The sequence below is a fragment of the Pyrus communis genome, chromosome 14, assembly GCF_963583255.1.
Source record: "Pyrus communis chromosome 14, drPyrComm1.1, whole genome shotgun sequence".
NCBI lineage: Eukaryota > Viridiplantae > Streptophyta > Magnoliopsida > Rosales > Rosaceae > Pyrus > Pyrus communis.
The window spans coordinates 734,840-755,966 of NC_084816.1; the positions used below are offsets into that span (position 1 = coordinate 734,840).

The following is a 21,127-nucleotide window of genomic DNA, read 5'->3' on the forward strand; positions in this document are numbered from 1 at the left end:
TTCGTGATCTGGGAAATCTCCAATTTTCGTATTTTTATGTGGTCGTTTGGTTTCCGTTTTCGGTCTGAAATATTCAAATTTTTATTTGAGTTTGTTGCGATTTATTCAATTGAACTGGGGTGGGTTTTTCAGAGATGGGAAAGAAGATATGAACAGAGAAAAAAAGGAGTTGAAAGGGAAAGAGAGGGGAGATAGAGATGGGGAAGTTGGAAAGAAGAAAAATGTTTTCGAAATAGGCGGAGAGGGTGAGGAAAACGTGGGTTCCTCCTAGCCTAACCTTTTATTTTGTTGGGAACTTGATTGAGATGATTCATTTTTCACGATTCGGTTTCACCCTTTTTTATTTTTTTTTCAATTTTTATTTTTATTTTTTTTATTTTATGAAATCCTGTTCAGTGAACTTATTTTCTAGGCGATTCAATTACCCAGATTGGCCAAATATAGATATACTGTTTGAGAAGGCAATTAAAAATTTACCCATTTCTAGAATATGACGAAAAATAGATTGTATATGGTTTGTTTTATAAGAAAGTATATTACCATCATCATGTCATTGCCTACTCTTTGGAAAATTTAATTGCAAGCTAAGTGTGAGATTAGGTATTCGGAATAGCAATGTTGTATAAAGAAGTCACTTATCCATAGAATTTTTGTAAGGTAAAAGATGCTTATTGGGGTCAAGAGATTTTAATAGTTCTCTTTACAGATTATTTGTGGTAGATATACTCTATTGTTATAGTTTAAGTAGAACTAAAATGTGTTAGATCATTTGGTTCTTGATAGTTTAATTTAAGTTTTCATTTCTTTTCCCAATTATGCAATGCTTTCAACGAAAAAAAGAAAGATCATTATAATACTATTTCTGTTTTGTGTATCTCATTTGTGACTGCATTTTCCATTGTAGATCATTATCAAAGCAATTTATATAAGGTACCAAAGTGCTTTTGTTGAAATTGAAAAAAAAAAAAAAAAGGTTGGCCAACTTACTAAGTAGTGTTCAGTTCACAATTTATAAATTTTTATTAATCGTATTGATAATTATTGATTTAAATAAAATAAAAAAAGGATTATTACAATGCTATTGTTTTGTATAACTTATTTATACTATGTTTTCTATTGCAGATTATTGGCACAACAATTTATATAAGCTACACAGTGCTTTTGCTCAAATTGGAAAGAAAAAAAGAGAAAGTGTAAGTGATTGACAAGTAGTGTAAATTTTAGAATTTACAAATTTTTGTTAATCATGTTGATAACTATTTGTACATATATATAAATATGTTCTGGTATTTGTATCACCTTTTAAAAATTTATGTATATCAAATATCATCATGTGTTAAAGTTGTCTTTGTATTTATGTCTTTTATACTATGATTAAGTCGGTTCTTTCTTTTTTACAATGAGATGTGATATTTTTTTTTCTGTGATTTTGCGGGTTTTAGAGCCTTGAATTATGCATCCTAAACTGATACTACATATTGAATTGTGTTGTAAGTACATTTTCCACATGTATGTAAATAGAATGGCATATCATATATACATTTAAAACTTTCTACATGTTTTGTACAGTTTGAAAACCCGCAGCACCGCGCGAGCACTCTTGGTAGTAAACACTATTTCTAGAAATTCAACAAAATAAGAATAAGGTTGAACTACAAACACCCAAAACAAACCCAAACAAAAACCCCTTTTCTTATCCAAAACTAAAAACAAAAAGAAAATTAATTACCAAATAACTGTTACTGTGGCAAATGTAGAGAGAAACAGAGATTAAATGGGGAAAATTCCATTTCTGAAAAATTGTTGCAAAAATATACATAATTTTAGAATTTAATATATTAAAAAGTTTGGGGGAAGTTGCAGAGAATTAGAAGCTTCTGTCTCTTGTCACTTTGGCTGCATGAAAGCTTGAACATTGCCTTGATCATCTTTCAATGGTCTACATAATCTAAAAAGGGGTGGATCATTTAACTTCTCACACACTTTTTTAATTTTCGGCCGTCAAATCAGATGAATTGAAGATGATCAATGGACAAAAATTATCAAGGGGTGTGAGAGAAGTAAAATGAGATGTGTGAATAGCACACCCATCAAAAAATGCTTGAGATGAAATAGGGGTTCGTGCTCTGCTTTAATGGCGGTGATGATTTATTTGATAAAATCGTAATATTTGTGAATTGACTAATTATCACATCCCAGCCTTGGCTCTGCTGTAGCACGGTATTGTCCGCTTTGGGCCCCGACCACGTCCTCACGGTTTTGTTTCTGGGAACTCAGACGAGAACTTCCCAGTGGGTCACCCATCTTAAGAATGCTCTCGCCCGAACTCGCTTAACTTCGGAGTTCCGATCAGTGAATTCCCAAAACGCCTCGTGCTATAGGAGGTGGGCATGTACATATAAGGCACATCACCCCCTCTCTATTGGTCGATGTGGGATATCACACTAATGAGCTTGGGTTAGGCTCTGTTAGGGGTAATTATGGAAAAAGCATTTTATTGCATGTTGGGCTTTAGTTCGCCCCATTTTTTTTATGTTCGTAGGATTGGTATATGAATAGTTGTATATCTATAGTTAAATCTTAAGCCCTTTTGATTAAATAAAAATTTAAGATGTTTTTTTATTTAAAAAAATTGTCCCAACTCCTTTTTATTAAGGGTTTTTTTTTTATTTTTTTTATTAACACCCCACTTATTGTTGAATACACCCCTACATTAAATTTTATTGTTAAATAGCTTATATACCTAATATAAAATGACTATTTAGGCCTAATAAAATAAAATAAAAAAATTTCTAAATGCAACCCAAGTTAATTTAGACTTGTATTCTAAGATTGCTTTTCTTCAAGCTTTCAAAGTCACTCACGTCCTTCATTGTAGAACAAAACTCTAACTACTAAAAGTACAAAACGTGGAAAAATATTATTTTTCATCATTGTTCTACAGATTTTTAATTTGCTTAATTCTCTGATGAGAGGAATTTTGGAATTGATGAAAGGAAAGGAAACTGGTCAGTTTAAAGCTAGCAATATTTTTTTTTTTTTTTTTTACTTTGCAGGTGCAACCTAGAAGAACAAACTGATATAATAAAATGCAATGTGTTCACAAATTTGGCTTTGACCATGATAGAACGCCAAATAGTTGTGCATGTGAATTCATATATATTCAGACAGAGAAGGAACAATACAATCTTATAGGCAATCTAATTATCAAAGAATAAATCAGCGAAAGGTATGGGGCTATTTAACCCCACCGGATGACAATGTTATAAATTGAACAGAGAATAGGGGAAATTTTTTGTTTCATACTTGACTCAAGTTCCTTTGCTTGTTCATCGCCTTTTGTTCGTTCTTCGCATTGATGTGGAATTCAAGTAGAGTGTGTGGGATGTATATATAGCATGTGGGTTGGGGGTAGCATTGGAAAAGAAATGGAGTATATTATGATAAATTTTTGTTTGAAAAATATATGTAGGGTGTAGTTAATAAAACGTGGGATGTGAATAAAACTACACTTTTATTAAGGGAAATTTTATTGGAACCCATGCAACCTCTTTTTACACCCAATACAAAAAATATTTTCTTAAAATTCCTAACTCACCCTTTGATTTAAATTGAAAAAAGAAATAAACAAAACTAAAATCTCTTTCCACACCCAGTGGTTCTCTTCCACCTCAAACCCCACGGAAGATTCACTCGTCGATGACTCCGCCATCCCTTCTCGGCCATTGACATTTGTGGTTCTTCGCATTGCCGGCTTTGTACCACTCGGAAACTTGTAACTAGAGAGGAGGTTCTACACTTGGGTTTTCTCAATCTGCTTCTCCTCTGCATTATCAAGCACCGTGCTTCAGCTTCTTGCTGATCTTCACGTCTCTGACTATTTGAATGAGTTGCGGCAAATGTAGCTTCAAGTAGTTGAACGGCGACAGAAGCACCACACTCATCGACATACGACTTTTGATCTCCATTTGTACGGACTCCACGACGTATGTCCATGAGATTTGCATGATCAATAGAAATGGTCCCTAAGATTGAAAATCAATAGAAATGGTCCCTAAGATTGAAAATCAATAGAAATGGTCCCTGTCCACCATCCATAATTTTGGTCATTCCGTTAAAAACGATTTTGGACAATTTTCAAAACTTTGTAACTCAATTGTTTCTTAACCAAATTCGATCCATAATATATCAAAATGAAGATAGTAAAGTGTAGAATAAGATTATATATTTGGAAGCCCAATGGTTGTGGAGATGGCGGGAAAATAACCTGAAAGGTGACTGGTCCGCTGGAAAACTCGCCGAAAACTGGGTAAACTTTAAACGTTCATAACTTCTTTAATATTCAACCAAATTCGAGTTAGCCACTTTCGAGCAGTTTTCCAGCCAAACTATAGCGATTTAGCAGTAAATGAAGATATAATTCTCTTCATCTCGTCGAGATGTATTATTTTTGTTTTTGAATCACTCGATTTCGTTGAGTATTGAAGAAGTTATGAACATTTAAAATTTACCGAGTTTCTGGCGAGTTTTCCAGTTTTCCTACAGACCAGTCACCTTTCAGGTTATTTTCTGACCATCTCCGACAATCATTATGCTTTCAAATAGGTATAATTTTGTTCTACACTTTCTCATCTTCATTTTGATATATTATGGGTAGAATTTGGTTAAAAATCGATTAAGTTACGAAGTTTTGAAAATTGTCCAAAAAGTTTTTAACAAAATGACCAAAATCATAGATGATGGATAATCTCATGGACCATTTCTATTCATCATGCAAATCTCAGGGATTATTTTGTATAATAACTCTTTAATTTATTTTTATTTTTCTAATTAACATCGGGGCAAAATGGAGAATTTAATGGCAAAAATATTTAAGTTGAGTTTAGATAAGGTAATTGGGTTTAAATAAAATTTCCCTCTTTATTAATTCCCCATTAAAAAGATGGGGGACCAGCTCGAGTCATCTTCTTCCTCCCGCAACCCCGACTCTGCAACAAAAAAAATTCAGAATCCGGCGTCTTGAAATTCGCCTGCCTAGCCGCCGTCGAACCCCGCCCAGACCTGCATAGCTCCGCCTAATCCCGCCTAGGCGCCCGCCTAACATGCTTTCCGATTTTGTGGCCGCTTAGAAGTTAATCGCGGCGGTCGGCCACCGTCCAGTGCCTAGGCGCGGACCATGTTGAGCCCACCCAAATAACCCGACGGGCCCCCGTCCCGATTCGCTCTAGTGCTGATCAAGTGTAAAATTGTAAACTGTAAAAACTCCATGGAAGAGCTTCTGCGCGCTTTTCATCCTCTTGAGACATTACACTTATCAAAAGAGCAGAGCAATTGGGTTGCCACTTGCAAGTCTACACTCCCAAAACGCAGCGTTCTTCTCATCTCTCTCCTTAATCCTCACACTGGTATTCTCTCTCTCTCTCTGTATTTCCTATGTTTGGCTGCTGAGAAACCTGACGAAAATAATCGAAAAGAAGACAAATCGGATTTGGTGGGTGTATTAAATAGTCAATTTCTTAATTTTAATTTCTGTAATGTTCAATGAGTTCTTTGAATTAAGGCCGGCAATTTGCAGTTACATTGAAATCAAAGGATTTGGGAAATTAAACCCTAATTCAAAATTGTATTTTATCTACCTAATTTCGTGTTCGTTGTCTTTTTTGTTTAGTTAAATACTGAAATTTATAAGTGTTTGGTTATTTGAAGTGAAAATCCTCAGATTAAAAGTTATTAGCCTTAGTTGATCTCTTACGTTTTTTTCGGCATTTACGTGCCCATTGGATTGGAGAACAGGATGACTGCAAAGGTTGGTACTACATCCACAGTCGAACCTCGCACTGTTGAGATGTCTGGTACAACGATGACACCTGCATCATCAGCCGGTACACAAAAGGTCTCCATGTTTGCTGCCAAGGCTGGATTTGTTATACCGAAAAACAAGCTGTCGGGTTCACTTGTGCCTGTCTTACGCGGAAGTAAAAACCTAGGAACCGGTGATGCGGTTAGTGGAGAAAGTAAGAAACAGATTCAGAGGAAAACAAAATGGGGCCCTGATCTCACCCAAGATGCTTCTGTCAAAAAAGGAAGAGCTTTAGCTTATCTGGTATTGTTTGGATTGTTTGCAAGTCCTGTTCTGGTCATATTTCATTTGATACTATGTTATTTCGAAGTTCTAAGATCAAAATTTGTTCTTGGTTTATGTATCTTTTTCCCACTTTACCCGTTTTTATGTTTGCAAATGTCAAACCTCTAATATGTTCCCATCCCCATATAGTTAAGAAATTCAAATTTATTGTTTGGAGGCATTCTTCGCCCCCCTTGTGGGAGGAATAAATATTTCCAGCTAGTGGAAGTTCATGGTTTCCCTTTTACATTGGGTATTAAAATGCTGGTTGTGTCTTCGTGTGAATGTTTCAAATGGAAACCTCCCATTCCAGGTGCCACTAAGTGATATTACTGTCTGTTTGGTGGTACAAATTTTGAGCAGACTCGGGTGGAACAAATTACACAACAGTTGAAATCAGGAGTGTTAGAGGATGGGAATGATGAGGACTCACTATCAGCACCTCAAGATCCGCACCACAAATCCTCTAAGCATCAAATTGACACAAAGGTAAATTCCATTTCTTGTTCACTCTCTTTTTTTTTTTTTTTCTTTTTGTTTTCTTTTTTTTTTTCATATATTTTCGATTACTTTCGTTTCCATGTTGAATGATGTTTCTATTCTTAAGCACTGATAATAATATTCGTCAATGTAGGACGTCGACCAGTTGGAACTTGAAAAGCGTGAAGCCATGGGTGCGTTTGACAGCTTTCTTAGATTATACCTTCCTGTATGTTATATTATAGGTTGCATGATTATTATTTTCTTGACGATATTCTGGTGAGATATTAAAGTTAAATCCAAGCTACAAGGCCCCACCTGATTATAAACCTTTGTTGAAAGAGGCTACAGTCCCTATTCCTGTAAGTTTATCTTCTTGTCCTGCAATCCTCCGGAATTCTTTTCTAATTAACTGTTTTTTTAAGATGTGCCCAAACTACTGAGATAATATAAGTTATTTTATCATGGCGTGAAAATGTTTTGTCAAACTTAATTGTATTGATTTAAAATAGAACTTACCCAAGAAGAACATGTATGTGGAATTTCAACCTAGACTCATAAGTGGCAGTCTTATCGTACACTTCTACAATGATAAGCATGGACCTGAAATCTGAACAGGTTGGCCGTAATTTGGAGTTGAGGGGGTGGTGAAGAATGGGCCATAGAGTACTACATGTATTCGAAATAACTGGTTAAAGCTTTGCAACTTATGGGTACAATCCGTATTAATCTGGTGGAATAGTTTAGTTTTACTCATTTAAGCATATTTAGCATTGCGTTTTTAGGTTGGTTGTTTGCGATACCGGTGTTGGTTTGAATCCTGATAATATTGATTGTAAGTTCACATAAATAAGAATTATTTGGTTTTTTTTAAGAACTTTCAACAAGTGGCTAGGTTGTAGAGAGCTCGTGTTCCTAAAACAGTCCATCTAGAAAGACAGCTATTGTTGCCCATATTTTACCTCCCTGAACTTGCATTGTTGGAATCCGCATGCATTGACCTGCCTTTTTAGGACTTCTAGTATGAGTTGACATGTCATTTTTTCACACAGAGACGAACGGACTGTGGATACAATTATTTTGTTACTGAGTATAGAATGCAATGGGTTGTTTACCATTACTTTTATAAGGTTTCCTGGCCAGGGGTGGAGGGTGGGACCTAAAGACGGGAGCATATATTATCCAATTTCATGGTTTGCTGAGTCGGCCAGTATTTGAATTCTGATGCTTAGATGTTTTTAAATGCTTTTCAGGTGAAAGAATATCCTAAATACAATTTTGTTGGCCTGATATGTGGTCCTGGAAGTGATAACCAGAAACAATTTGAAAAGGTAAGAGTTTTGTGTGTGCTTATGACGGTTATGCCAAACACTTGTGATTACCATGTGCTTGTTCTGATGATCTTTGTGTCGTGTTTTCTCTATATTTCTTTTTGATCGGTCAATTTAAATAAGGAAACCGGAGCCAAGATTCAAGTCTATGGTACCAAAGCAGGGACAGGACAGAAGGTAATTATTCAATAAATAATATAGAACAGTAAGGAATCAATATGAAGATAAATTTGAGAGTCCTCACTCCTCGTCATCAATTTTACTTATTTTCATCCTTTCTTAAATATATTATTTTACGCAAAAAAAAAAAAAAAAAAAAAATCAATTGCGGAATGGTTGCTTCGAGATGTGCATAATGCTCATGTAGTATTGACCTTTTCCTCGTTTATTCTTTAACTTATTTGCAGGCTGAAATAAAACCATCTGATGGTAGTGAAATCCATGGTGAATATGAAAACTTATACGTTCATATATCAGCTGACACATTTGAGAAAGTAGATGCAGCGGTTGCTGTAATTGAACTCTTAGTCACCTCTGTATCAGTGAGTTTCATTTTTTATTTTTAAACAGAAAGCTTTACATCCAACAGTTTCTTAAAATTTCTCTTTAGTGCTATTTATTATGATTTCTACAGTTGTTTTCATAGTGTTGTTACTTTAATTACTTCCATATAGGGAAATCTGGCAGCGGTTAGTACAGGTGCTTCAGTTTCTGGTGATAATGCTCATGTTCCTAGTCAAGTCCAGGACACTATCACCTCTAATATGGTTCCCACTACTGTGGTAAATCAGGGAATGGTACAACCACTGCCAGGACTGGCACAAACTCCACTGGATGGGCAGTTTCAGTACCCTGGTCCATTTTTCTCGAGAGGCCCATCTTCCGCTCCCATGAATATGCCTGGCTTCACTCCCCTGAATTCTTCGAGACCAGTTCTCAATAATCCTTCCCATCTTTCAACATCACCTTTCAACCCTGCATACCTGCCTTCATCATGTGGTCTTCCGCCATCTCTTGTTTCCCCTAGACAAAATCCACCAACAACACAATTTTTGCCGCATGCATATATGGCTCCCCAGCCTGCATCAGTTCAAACTAATGTTTCAGCTCCTCACATTCATAGGAAACCAACCACTGCCTGCTGGGAGCTCTACTGGATGGTCAAGCGGTCCACCAGCTCCACAACCAGGTGTTGCATCCATGCCACCACCTTCAAATATACCAATGGCCAATATGGTATCTTCTGTAAACCATCCTATTGCAGCACCAAGTTTTATTTCTATTCCACGGCCTCAAGCAGGACTTCCTTCTACATCTCTGCAAGCAAGAGTTCCAGGTTCTGTTTCTGGATGTGTTCCAAATTTCGCTCCCCTAAAACCACCAATGATGACGGCTCAAAGCCCTGGCGATTTCACTTTTCAGCCTCATCGACCACAGAATCCATCCTTCCAAACAGTTCCCCAGCCAAGCAGTCACTTTTCAGCACATAACGCTTCTCTTGCCAGACCAAGGTTGCAATCTCCAGCACCTCAAGCACCGTCTTTCCAGTTTCCTCAGCCAGGCAGTCAGGTGTTATCGAGACCACAACTCGGTGACCACATGGGTCAGCATCCATCAGCTCATATGTCTGCTGCTCCCATTGCCAGAAATTCAACTGCCATCTCAGTTCCTCCCAGACTCGCAACATTTCTGGAATCCAGTACCGTTCTACCTCAGACGCCACACCCACCAATGAGACTGAGTAACTTCAATCCACCTCACCAGATGCCCAATTTGCCAGGTCCTCTGTCTCCAAGGCCAGGAAATTATATTCAAATTCAGCAAAACTATCCTGCTCACGCAACTCGACCTGAGATCCCACGTGCTCCAAATCAACAGTTGAGCAACCACCTTGCATTTTCCTTTGGCAAGTCGGCGTCTGGTCCTGGAGGAGGACAGCAACTTTATGATCCCTTCTCACCCACTTCCGCGAATCAACAGCAGGGAGGTAATCCAGGAAAGATGTGAAAGCAAGGAAATGATCTATACTAATGTGATTTGATTGCCTTGGTTGGAATTTACAATTTTGGATTTAGTGAAACCGGTAACAAAACAAGAATGTGGAGTTCTTGTAGTCTATAGGTCATATTAACATGTTGCTGTTATCTGATTTCTGACAGGACACAACTTATTCATAGAAACACATTTCCTCATCTTTTTATCAATCGATTTGTTTCCCTTTCGTTGTAAGAGTTCGAAAGAGTACCACATTTATATTATAAATCAGTTAAAGGGGACCAAGCAAACCGAGCAATCCGGCGAGCTCATTCAGTAGGCTGGTTCTGTAAAAGCAAGATAGAACCAGCCCTACTGTGTGAGCCAAATGGAGGCCTTCCAAAGCAGCCACTCCTGAACAAGGTTTTAAGAAACGTTAGGTGCTAGTCAGGCGATGGATCCAGACTTTTAGCACCTAAGTGGGGGCCCAGCAGACTACACGGATTTAATTAAATTTATTATATAACATATAAATAGGTGTTTGCTTACACTCTAAAAAAATATATATATTCTTGCATTGAGAATTGGAGAAAGTTAAAAATTTAAGCCATCAGGGCATTGACTACCTATATACTTTCACACTCCACAAATCCCTCTTCTAATTAATTAGGCCAACACTATGTTTGGTTTAATCAAATATAAAATGGCATATATCCCACAACCTAATTAATTCGTATATACATACCAAATCCCGTATTTCCATTATACCTTGCACTTTTTCCTGCTACTTTTCCATGTCCATGGACGCAAAGGCTGTTTTTCCCATATGACTAACAAAACTCTCTGTCTCTCCAAGCTTACTTTTCTTTTGAGATTCAACATCAAGAATCGGTTCCTCTTCATCTTCTTCGCGTAGCCTTGTCAATGAAGAATACTCAACCTTTTCGCCGTAAACCTTAACCAAAACCAAATAGAAGGACACCCCAAAAATGGCTATTCCCACCAAGAACCAACTAAATTCGAGGTTCACTAAGGACTTGGCTCTGTGAAGTGCCTCATCTCCATGGCACGTAACCACTTTGGGATCCTCCTCTAAGTTCATGAAGCAACCTTTTGGCATCAATTCAGGTGTCCAAAGCATGAACCCCATGACAATAAGCCAAGCACCTTGGGAAAATATGCTAAGTGACCTCACAAAGCTGACCAAAAAACTCTTAGGGAAACCAATTCCCATAAGGGTTGTGGCCAAAGAAACAAGAACCACAAGCTGCAGAAGCATGTGGTATTGGCCTTCAGGTCCCATGTGATCAGTAGAGTGAAGGTGAAAGAGAAGAAGCTGCTGCCCAAAGGCTATGGCTCCAAGGAGTTGGGTCAAACCATGTTGTGCTTTTGGGGCAATTTTGTCAAGAATGATAGCAAAAGCTGCATAGACCAAGAAGGCCATGGAGATTGAACAGTGCTCAAAGTTGCGGAGACGGTTGGTGGGGATGGTTCCATCGTCATCGAAGGGTTGGTGTTTCTCTGGGGCTATGAAGAGTTCCGTTGCAATGAAGGCAGATGAGCCTCCCATGATTAAGAAGGGCTCCAAATACTTGAATTTGGTGGTGGGAAACCAGGTTGGAGCTGTGTAGGAGTTTGGCTGGTAAAGATGGAGTTTAATGTGGTTAAAGAGGTGCCATAAGCCAATGAGAAGAAACCCAAAGCCTGGTGTTACATGTCCAACTAAAGTGCCCATTTCCAATTGCTTGGTTTGTGTTGGGGAGAGAGAGAGAGGTTTTTTATGTTGTTGGTGTTGTTTAAGCCTAAAGAGAGAGAGAGAGAGAGAGAGAGAGAGAGAGAGAGAGAGAGAGAGAGAGAGAGAGAGAGAGAGAGAGAGGTTGCTTATGTTGTTGGTGTTGCTCAAGCCTAAAGGAAAAGAAAGGGAGGGAGGGAGGACGAGAGAGAGAGAGGTTGTTTATGTTGTTGGTGTTGTTTAAGCCTAAAGGGAAAGTAAGGGAGGGTGATGGAGAAGGGTGGCAAATGAGAGAGGGATTTTAAAGAGTTCAGGGAGGGGAATGGGGGTGAAAACCTAAGAAGTTTAAAGGCTTTCAAGCTTAGGAGAAATTTTTTAGTGCGCTGGGAACACGATTTGTTACTGCAAGTGAGAGGATTTTAAATGGGTAAATTGTCATTTGACATTTTGAACTATTACTCCAGTTGAAATTGATTCCCTGAACTACTTTTTTTTGGTAAATTAACCCCATGAACTATTTGAAATAAGCCAATTTATCCTTGTCGGTAAATTCCATCCACTATTTCATTAAATTAAAAGGAAAATTAGTCTTTTATTCATCAATTCTTACTTATCAATTATAAGCAACAATATAATTATGACATGTGAAAACAAAATAATGAGTAATGACAATATGAGATGGTCTGTTATGTAAACGTTTAGTTTTTTTATGTTTTCTCATTATGTTATATATTTTTGAATTATTTTGTGTCCATGTGTCAAAATTTTATTGGTGTTTGTAGTTGACAAGTAACAATTAATGATGAAATGACTAATTTGACCTTGAATTTGTCAAAATTGATTCTGCAATCTAACGGCAAGGGGTTTATTGACTGATTTTAAATAGTTCAGAGAGTTAATTTACCAAAAGATTAATTTAGAAGGTCAATTTTAACTGGAGTGATAGTTTAGGGAGTCAAACAGCAATTTACCCACTTTAAATATATAGAAAGAAACATAGACTCAGTTACGATTCGCTAGGGCTCCATTTAGGTTAACTGTGGGTTTTGGTTGTTCTATTATGGGAGTGGTCTCTTAATCTGATGATCCTACTTCTGAATAATTGATTTTTTTTTTAAGATGACGTTTTATCGCATTGCCATCTAACAACTAACAACAATTAATTGAATGATTCTTTGATGTGTCACTCATATTGCGTTACTATTCTCCTCAGCCTATAACACTCGATTTGTTTTTTGCTAATATACTTGGAGTGAGACTTATCAGCTCTTTCATCCACTCTTATCATAACATGTAGGATCATACATCACATAACTTGTATTTCTAACATCCATAAAAATTTCTACGAGCAATCTCTATATCTTCAATATCTTAATACAAGGATTCAAACTAGCCAGAGTAACAAGCTACAAACCATATCACAATTCGGTTCAAATTTTTTTTTTCCGCCCTTATTAAGTTCCAAACCATTAAAAGAAGTGAAAACTTGATATAACTTCAATTGGTTTAATTAGTCCACTGACTAGGCTTTCACGTTAGATCCTAATGTCATGACTCATTATATATTTGTTCAATACCCCCTTTACGATTTTTATTATTATTTTATTCATACAATAATATATTTACACTATAGGTAGAGGAATAAATTAGCTTCAAACTCATTATTTACGATAATTCGAGTTTACAAATTTAGTTTCTACATCTTTCAAGTAATCTGCTTAACAAAAGTAGTAAGAAACATAATACATAGTAATCATGAAAAACTGGCCTTTGTTTCACGGAAAGAAAAGTTCAAGGGTGAATAGCTTTTCGCATCTTCCAGGAAGGAGCTCAAGTCTGGAAATATGTAGCCATATTTTAGTCTTCTTGCATGTACCATATTTTAGGCCATGCTTTACGTACGTATAAATATACAAAACAGACACCATCCTATCTTGGAAGACAGACATCGGCCATACGGGAAAACACGTTTTTGTTTGGAAGCCCAGTCCTCGTGATTAAGACTCGCTAATCTTCGGTAGTCATAACCAAGATCCACATCCTCTTGATCTATTTCCCAGTGAAAAAACACATCCTCGACCTTTCATTTATCTATACACTTTCCTCTTTAGTTTTGTAACACTGTGCTCTACATTTTCTCTTTTTGTTTAAATCTCCAACAAGTAGTTGATACAATGGAACCCCTAACCTCCTACGCAACCACGAGTATAGCCCTTATATTGTCTTTGCTTATACAAAACAGCTGTGTTTCAAATGAAGCTAGGGAGATCTTGAGATGGCTGATGAGACTGCATCGTTGGTAATTAAGTTCATCTGTTCCTCGGTTATTAATTATTCAGTACATGACAGACTGGTGTGCATGGTTCGATTTCACCCGCTTTACCATAAAAACCAAAAACCGAACCGGAGAATATGCATGGTTTCGGTTTGGTCGATTTATGAACAATAGATGCTGCAAACATACCTAAGAGAGAAAGAGAGCTCTACTCTATGTAATGACCTTTGTTTGAACATAAATATCAACTGATTAAACAAGAATTGTGAACTATTTATCATACTAAAACAGATATACTAAAAAATTCAAAATAAACATTCACTAGTTTAAAAACTTGTCAAAAAGAATCTGCAAATAAAAAGAAAAACAAAACAAAAATCTGTCAATGCATCAAGATTTGAAATCAGTCCTGCAATTTTATTGCATCTAAAACTTATGGCTTCTAATGTCGTTTCTTCTTGCTAAAAGATTCGGACGTTCAGTCCTTAGTAGTGGGTTGTAGTTTATTAGAGTTACTTTTCTTTTCTGCGGCTGACAAGGAGGCCGCTTCCTTGTTATTTTCTGTTTTACTACTCTTTGCTTTTTCACTACTTCTTTTCTTAGGTCCATTGTCCTCTGATAATTACAATAAACTCATATAGTTTTGAACCAAAGAATTCGACTTAGAGCTTAACGCGTACCTCGTATTGTTCATGAAGGATTGTGTCATGCATTTGTACCAGAAAGGACTCCAAACTCGTTTGTAAACTTACTCGTTCGCATTCCAATATCAATGAGGAGGAAATAACATCTGATTACTTTAGGAGAGGTTTGTAGTAGATTATTTCCTTTCCTTTTTCATGTACTGTTTGCATTAATATCTTTCCCTCCATTTGCTTTAAGCTTCACCATACTGAGGTTCTGAAAATTCATGTGAGAATTTTATCGTTATTCTCGTAGATGGTGTCTTCCTTTCGGGTATGTTTTAGACCCCATTACAAATTTTTTGCATTTATTTTTAAGTTTTCAGTTTAAATATTGTATTAAAAATACATTTGTAGCTTAATAAACGATAAAATCGTTTTCAATTGCTTGTAAAGTTACTCTTAATCATGATAGAAAATATTTAGCAAAAATTTAAAAAAAATGCATTTTTTCTCAAAAAGACATGTGCGGTTTCTAGGTTATTTTTGAAATTTGTACAAAAATTGTCATAAAATCTATTTGCTTTCACCTTCACTGTACCATGAGGTTTGAGATTCTTGTAAGATTTTTTGTTACTATCTTGAAGATGGTGTCCCTTATCGAGAATGTTTTAGGCCCACTACAATTTTGGTCCATTTATTTGTAAGTTTTTGGTTTAAATACTATTAAAAATACATATATTTGTGGGTAAAACTGCTTTTGAGTTACTCTTAATCTTGACAAAAAATAGTTGGCAAAAATAAAATTTTCATCTTTGTCCAAACAAAAATGTGGGCTAACCATCTAGGTTTCAAAGCTATTATGCAAATTTGTAAAAAAGTCGTTGTAGAATTTATGTTTTCACCTTCATCGCAAAGTGAGGCTTCGAAAATTTATGTAAAACTTTTTGTTAATATTCCTGTATATGGATTAATGTATCGGCAATGTTTTTGGGCCCACTACAATTTTTATTTTTCCTTTGCTCTTAATGATGATACACTATGAGCTGTATGATTGCACCAAGATGCCATATGAGAGATAGGGGCTCATTCGATTAATTAGTGATCCCTGGCCCTACCTAACAAGGAGAACAAAAATATTTCACAAAAATAAAAGTTTTGCATTTTCCTAAAAAAATTGTGGGTTTACCACGGTTTCTAGGCTATTTTGCAAATTAAAAAAAAAATTCGTCGTATAATCTATTTGCCTTCACCTTCACCGCACCGTAAGGTTTTGAAAATTCCAGTAAGACTTTTTGTTGATATTCTTCTAGATATAGTCTCATTTTGGTTATGTTTTGGGTTACTCTACGTTTCTTAACCATATATTTTCAAGTTTTCGGTTATATTAAAATACTTTGTGGCTCATTGAATGGTAAAACCGCTTTCAATTCCCTTCTAAAATTACTCATAATTATGATGGAAATATTTTCATGAAAATAAAAACTTTCATTTTTTCTCAAAAAACGTGGGTAACCATCATGGTTCTAGCCTATTTTGCAAATTTATATAAAATTTGTTGTAAAATATATTTTGACACACCCCGACCGAAATCAGGGCGTGCTGGCCGTCACGTGAGAGTGACGTAACCATGTGCACAGTGCGGAAGCTAAGAATACAAATAAAAGTACGAATAAATAAAAACCAAGCTATACACTGAGTAGATAACATACATGTGCAAGCGTAAGTGTGAAAAATAATATTCAGAGCACAGAAAACCTAGTGCAGTCCAGAGGAACAAATACTAACGAAACACACCTAAAGGTGGTCCTACACTGGTGATAATCTGTCAGATATGCCGAGAATTCCTCGTGAGCGACCAAAGGAGCAATCCAAACTAGAACCTGGAGGGGCGCAAAACAAAAAGTGTGAGTGGGCAAAACAAAGCTTTTCAAAATCATTTCATTATCAAAGTTCTAACCCCTCGCCGTAAAACCTGTATAGTTTCCCAGAAAAATAGAATATACTCATATATAGAAAACATACTCAGAAAATATGCCATGTCGAATGCCTCCACATAAAAGGTAAGTAACTAAGGTAATGTCAATCAATGCAATGTAATATGTCAACCAAAGTCACCTAACATGACCTGTACGGCTGAATCTAGAGCTCAAATCTCCATCTCACAAACTATACCTACACACGAGTCGGAACCACCTATAGTGGTCTGTACGATAGGACTGGGTGTAAATAAGTACACTTAAGTGCTACAATCACGTGAAGACTGGGCGAATAATCGCGGGTCACCTACGAGTCGAAACCACCTATAGTGGTATATACGACAGGACTGTGCACCTAACTTGGATCCAAGATGAGCGTGTGGTGCGGGAGGTGAACATCACGTGAAGGAATGTACCCTACTCTGGGCGGGAGCACTAACACCAGGGGTGCAGATTATGAGCTCTCTACGCATCTCACATCACTACTAATCACAAATATAAACCATAACTTACCTGGCACTTACCTGTGCGTCCGCAGCACCAAACATACATATATGCAACTATTAATGCACAATTAAATAGGCAAACGCAATGCATGGCATTTAAAACATATAAAAGTTTCATTTCATTTTCTGGGAAAATCACAAGTATATAGGTATATACGGAAAACCAAAAGCCCACTCATTGGTATGTGGAAGGGTCGTAACCCCCTTGCCTCGAGTAACTGCGCTCGTCCTCGGGATAGGTCTCACCTATATGCAAAACAACTATAAAAACATCAATTGAAAACACATAACTAAAACTAGGTAATAACTTCTCAAACAATGCTCAAATGGGGTGTATGAATACACCAACGTGATCTACTCAACCTCACGAACATCCCCATATTTTGAAAATAATTTTTTGTCGTCACACGCACCCCCACGCGCCAGCCAAGGCACGGCCACATGCACCGCCCACACACAGGCGCGTGCCTGGCACACTGACGGCCTTAGTTAACGCCGTCAGGAATATTCCATTAAAACTAACAGATTCAGTTAAAGTTAGCCTAACGCCGTTAGGAATATTCTGTCCAAACTGACGGAATATTCCGTCGTCTTCTCCAGCTAACCTTTGGCGCCGTCGCCGGAAAACTGGAAAATTTTCTAATCTTTGTTTCTCACTCGTTTTTCAACCAAATTTCATGAAATTGGTACCAAAATGAAGCTTACAACAATTAGAACAAAACCTTACCCCTTTCAAGCCCTGAAACCAACGGAATCTCGCCAGAGAAACTTCACAAAATCCGGCTAAACCTGCAACTCGCAATTCCGACGTCCAAAACCTTCAAATGAACCACCCCGAGCTTCCTAAGGACCTCACCAAGCTTCCTATAACCCTGTAATTCCCAAAAACACACAATTTTACATGTGCATGAACAGTACCCCGAATTGAACATCTCAGGTTTGACGTGAAAACAACGGTTTTCTGAAATGGGTATGGTTGAACTCGTATGAACCTCACGAACACGAAGGTATGGTTTTCTACTTCGATCTATAACGTTTTAGAGTGTTTTGATCCTTGTCCGTATGTAAGTGTAGAAGAAGAGGGAGAGAGAAAGAGAGACTCGGGACAGGGCAGAAGATGAGAATGAGAGTGTGGGTGCGTGTGTGGTCCAGATACAGCCAACCAAATCCCCAAAACAACCACACAACGAAACAAAATCACTAGGGGCAAAACCGTCAATTTACACCTACGGTACGAATAATCTGAGACGGGCTATCACATATTTGCTTTCACCTTTCGCACCGTGTGATTTTAAAAATTCATGTAAGACTTTTTGTTAGTATAGTTGTAGCTAGAGTCCCATTTAGGCAACGTTTTAGGTGCTAGTACAAATTTTTGTCCATTTATTTTTTAGTTTTTAGCTTAAATATTCCATTGAAACTGCTTCAATTGCCTTATAAAGTTACTCTTAATCATGACGGAAAATATTTCTCAGAAATAAAAATTTTCATTTTCTCAAAAAAAAAAAAAAAAAAAGTGGCCTAACCATCACAATTTCTAGGCTATTTTGCAAATTTGTACAAAAATCATCGTAAAATCTATTTGTTTTCTCCTTCACGACATTGTTAGGTTTTGAAAATTCATGTAAGTTTTTTTGGTTAATATTCTTGTACATGAAGTCCATTTTCTAGAATGTTTTGAGCCGTAGTACAATTTTTGTTCAACTATTTTCAAGTTTTCGGTTTAAATATTCTATTAAAAATACATATATGGCTCAATAACCGGTAAAATAGCTTTCAATTGCCTTATAATGTTACACATAATCATGACGGAAAATATTTAGCAAAATAAAAGTTATCCATTTTTATTTGAAAAAAAATGAGCTAACCATCACGGTCTCTAGGTTATTTTGCAAAATTGTACAAAAATTGTCATAAAATCTATTTGCTTTCACCTTCACCGCACCGTAGGGTTTTGAAAATTCATGTAAGACATTTTGTTAATATTTTTGACAGCATATATTTTGCAAAAAAAATTTAAAAAAATTGCATTTTTCTCAAAAAAAAAAAAAAAAAAAAAAAAAAAAAAAAAAACAGGTGGGCTAACACGGTTTGTAGGCCATTTTGTAAATTTGTGTCAAACTTCTTGTTGATACTTATAGATGAACTCTCGTTTTAGCAATGTTTTGGGCCTCATTACCATTTTTGTCCATATAGTTTTAAGCTTTCTGTTTAAATATTATATTAAGAATACATTTGTGGCTCGATAAATGGTAAAATCACTTTAAGTTGCCTTATAAAGTTACTCTTAATCATGACGGAAACTGTTTCAAAAAAAATTAAAAGTTTCCATTTTGCTCAAAAGACAACATTGGCTAACCTCACTGTTTCTAGGTTATTTTGCAAATTTATACAAAAATCATCATAAAATCTATTTGCTTTCTCCTTCACAGCAAGATTTTGAAAATTCATGTAAGACTTTCTTTTAACATTGTTGTAGATGGAGTCTCGTTTCGGCAATATTTTGGGCCCTAATACAATTTTTGTCCATTTATTTTTTAATTTTTGGCTTAAATACTTTATTAAAATACATTTGTGACTCAGTAAATGTTAAAACCGCTTTCAATTGCCTTATAAAGTTATTCTCAATCATGACTGAAAATATTTGGAAAAACAAAAAAAACATGCACTAACTATCACGGTTTCTAGGCTATTTGGCAAATTTGTGAGAAATCGTTGTCAAATTTATTTTCTTGGACCTTCACCACACTGTGTGGTATTTGAAAATTCATGTAAGACTTCTTATTGATATTCTTGTAAATGGAGTCCTGTTTCAGCAATGTTTTAGGTCATAGTTCTACATTAGCTCCAAATACTCTATAGCTTTTCTTAAATTCTCTTTTCAAGTCCTTAATTTTTTACAATTACCATCACATACTTTAAAAAGGTTAGCATGCGGAAGAGACTTTAAAAAGCTATACACCACCGGTCCATCACATGTCTTTTCTTAAAGATTTGGAAAGAGATTTTAAGAAGAGATATGCCTTACATGGAACTAATGGAAGAAATTGTGCAAAACCGATTACAATGAAGTTCTAAAATTCATATAACAAACCTTACTTAGTGAAAAAAAACTTAATTGTTATTGCAAATATATTTAAATCCTACTAGTCATGGAAGTGCGTGGTTGGCCATAGGTGTATTTTCTCAACGAAACTTCCATAAGTGTACTTTGTATGGGCTCCACTACTAAGTTTTAGACTTTTTTTTCTTTTTTGGAAACTACTAAGTTTTAGACTTTAGGACGGAAGTGATGATTGCGTAATGCATGAGCAGTGACCAACAATATCAAACGTATTTTATCCTCCTCATGCGGTTGGAGGAGCTTTGCACTTGCTTGTCAAACTCAAAAACAAAGTGTTAAAACTATAAAATTAGTTTCACAACCGAAATCATCGTCTTACGATTTATTTATTCATTAAATAGGACTATTGTAATATTAGGCTAATTTTCCCAGTTATTAATTTATTATATCGAAGCTGATGTTGTTTAGAAAAATAACATAGTCCAAGGCAAGGAGCCATATGGATGGTAATGATTTAGTGAAAAATCTCTAAGCTTAAACTAATCTTTATGAACTTAAACAATGTCTTCCTGTGAATATTTCTAAGTCTTTTGTTTAATGATACTTAATTTTAAAATAATGGGATCCTTATACCAACTCCAATTGTGGGCTAAAAGCCAAATTACCTCCCGAAATTTCCCCCCCAAACGCACTCCAACCCAAGGGGAAATTTTGAGCTAAATGCTAAATGCTAAACCAATGCCAATTCCCCCCGAAATTTAGCCCAGAAATCGGGGTGAACTCTACCCAATATTTATCGGAATTTAAATTTTTTTAGAATAAAATATTCATAGAATTAATTTACGATATTCTACTTATTTATTTTTTAAAAAAAATTTAATTTAACAAAAAAAAAAGCCTAAATTCATTCTTTAATAATCCGGGCTAAAATTTTAGGGTAGAATGATTGGAGTAAAAAAGCTATTTTTGGGCTAAAAGCTAAATTTTTCGGGCTAAAAATTTTGACTTTTAGCCCAACCATTGAAGATGGTCCTAAGGG

The 21,127-nt window shown here is 36.1% G+C and overlaps 1 protein-coding gene and 1 pseudogene across 1 annotated transcript; one reads left to right on the top strand and one right to left on the bottom strand.

Annotated features, from left to right (window-relative positions):
- The first annotated feature begins 4,954 nt into the window (after window positions 1-4,954).
- LOC137715313 (uncharacterized) lies at window positions 4,955-10,215 on the top strand (annotated as a pseudogene).
- A 272-nt stretch (window positions 10,216-10,487) lies between these two features.
- LOC137714094 (uncharacterized) lies at window positions 10,488-11,741 on the bottom strand. Its single transcript, XM_068453382.1, has one exon. It carries the CDS (start codon window positions 11,642-11,644, stop codon window positions 10,694-10,696), a length of 951 nt encoding a protein of 316 aa, XP_068309483.1. The 5' UTR covers window positions 11,645-11,741; the 3' UTR covers window positions 10,488-10,693.
- Window positions 11,742-21,127: the final 9,386 nt, after the last annotated feature.

What these genes read in the sequence shown, in the direction of transcription:
- LOC137714094 (XM_068453382.1), bottom strand. Translation starts at nt 11,644, where the DNA reads ATGGGCACTTTAGTTGGACATGTAACACCAGGCTTTGGGTTTCTTCTC.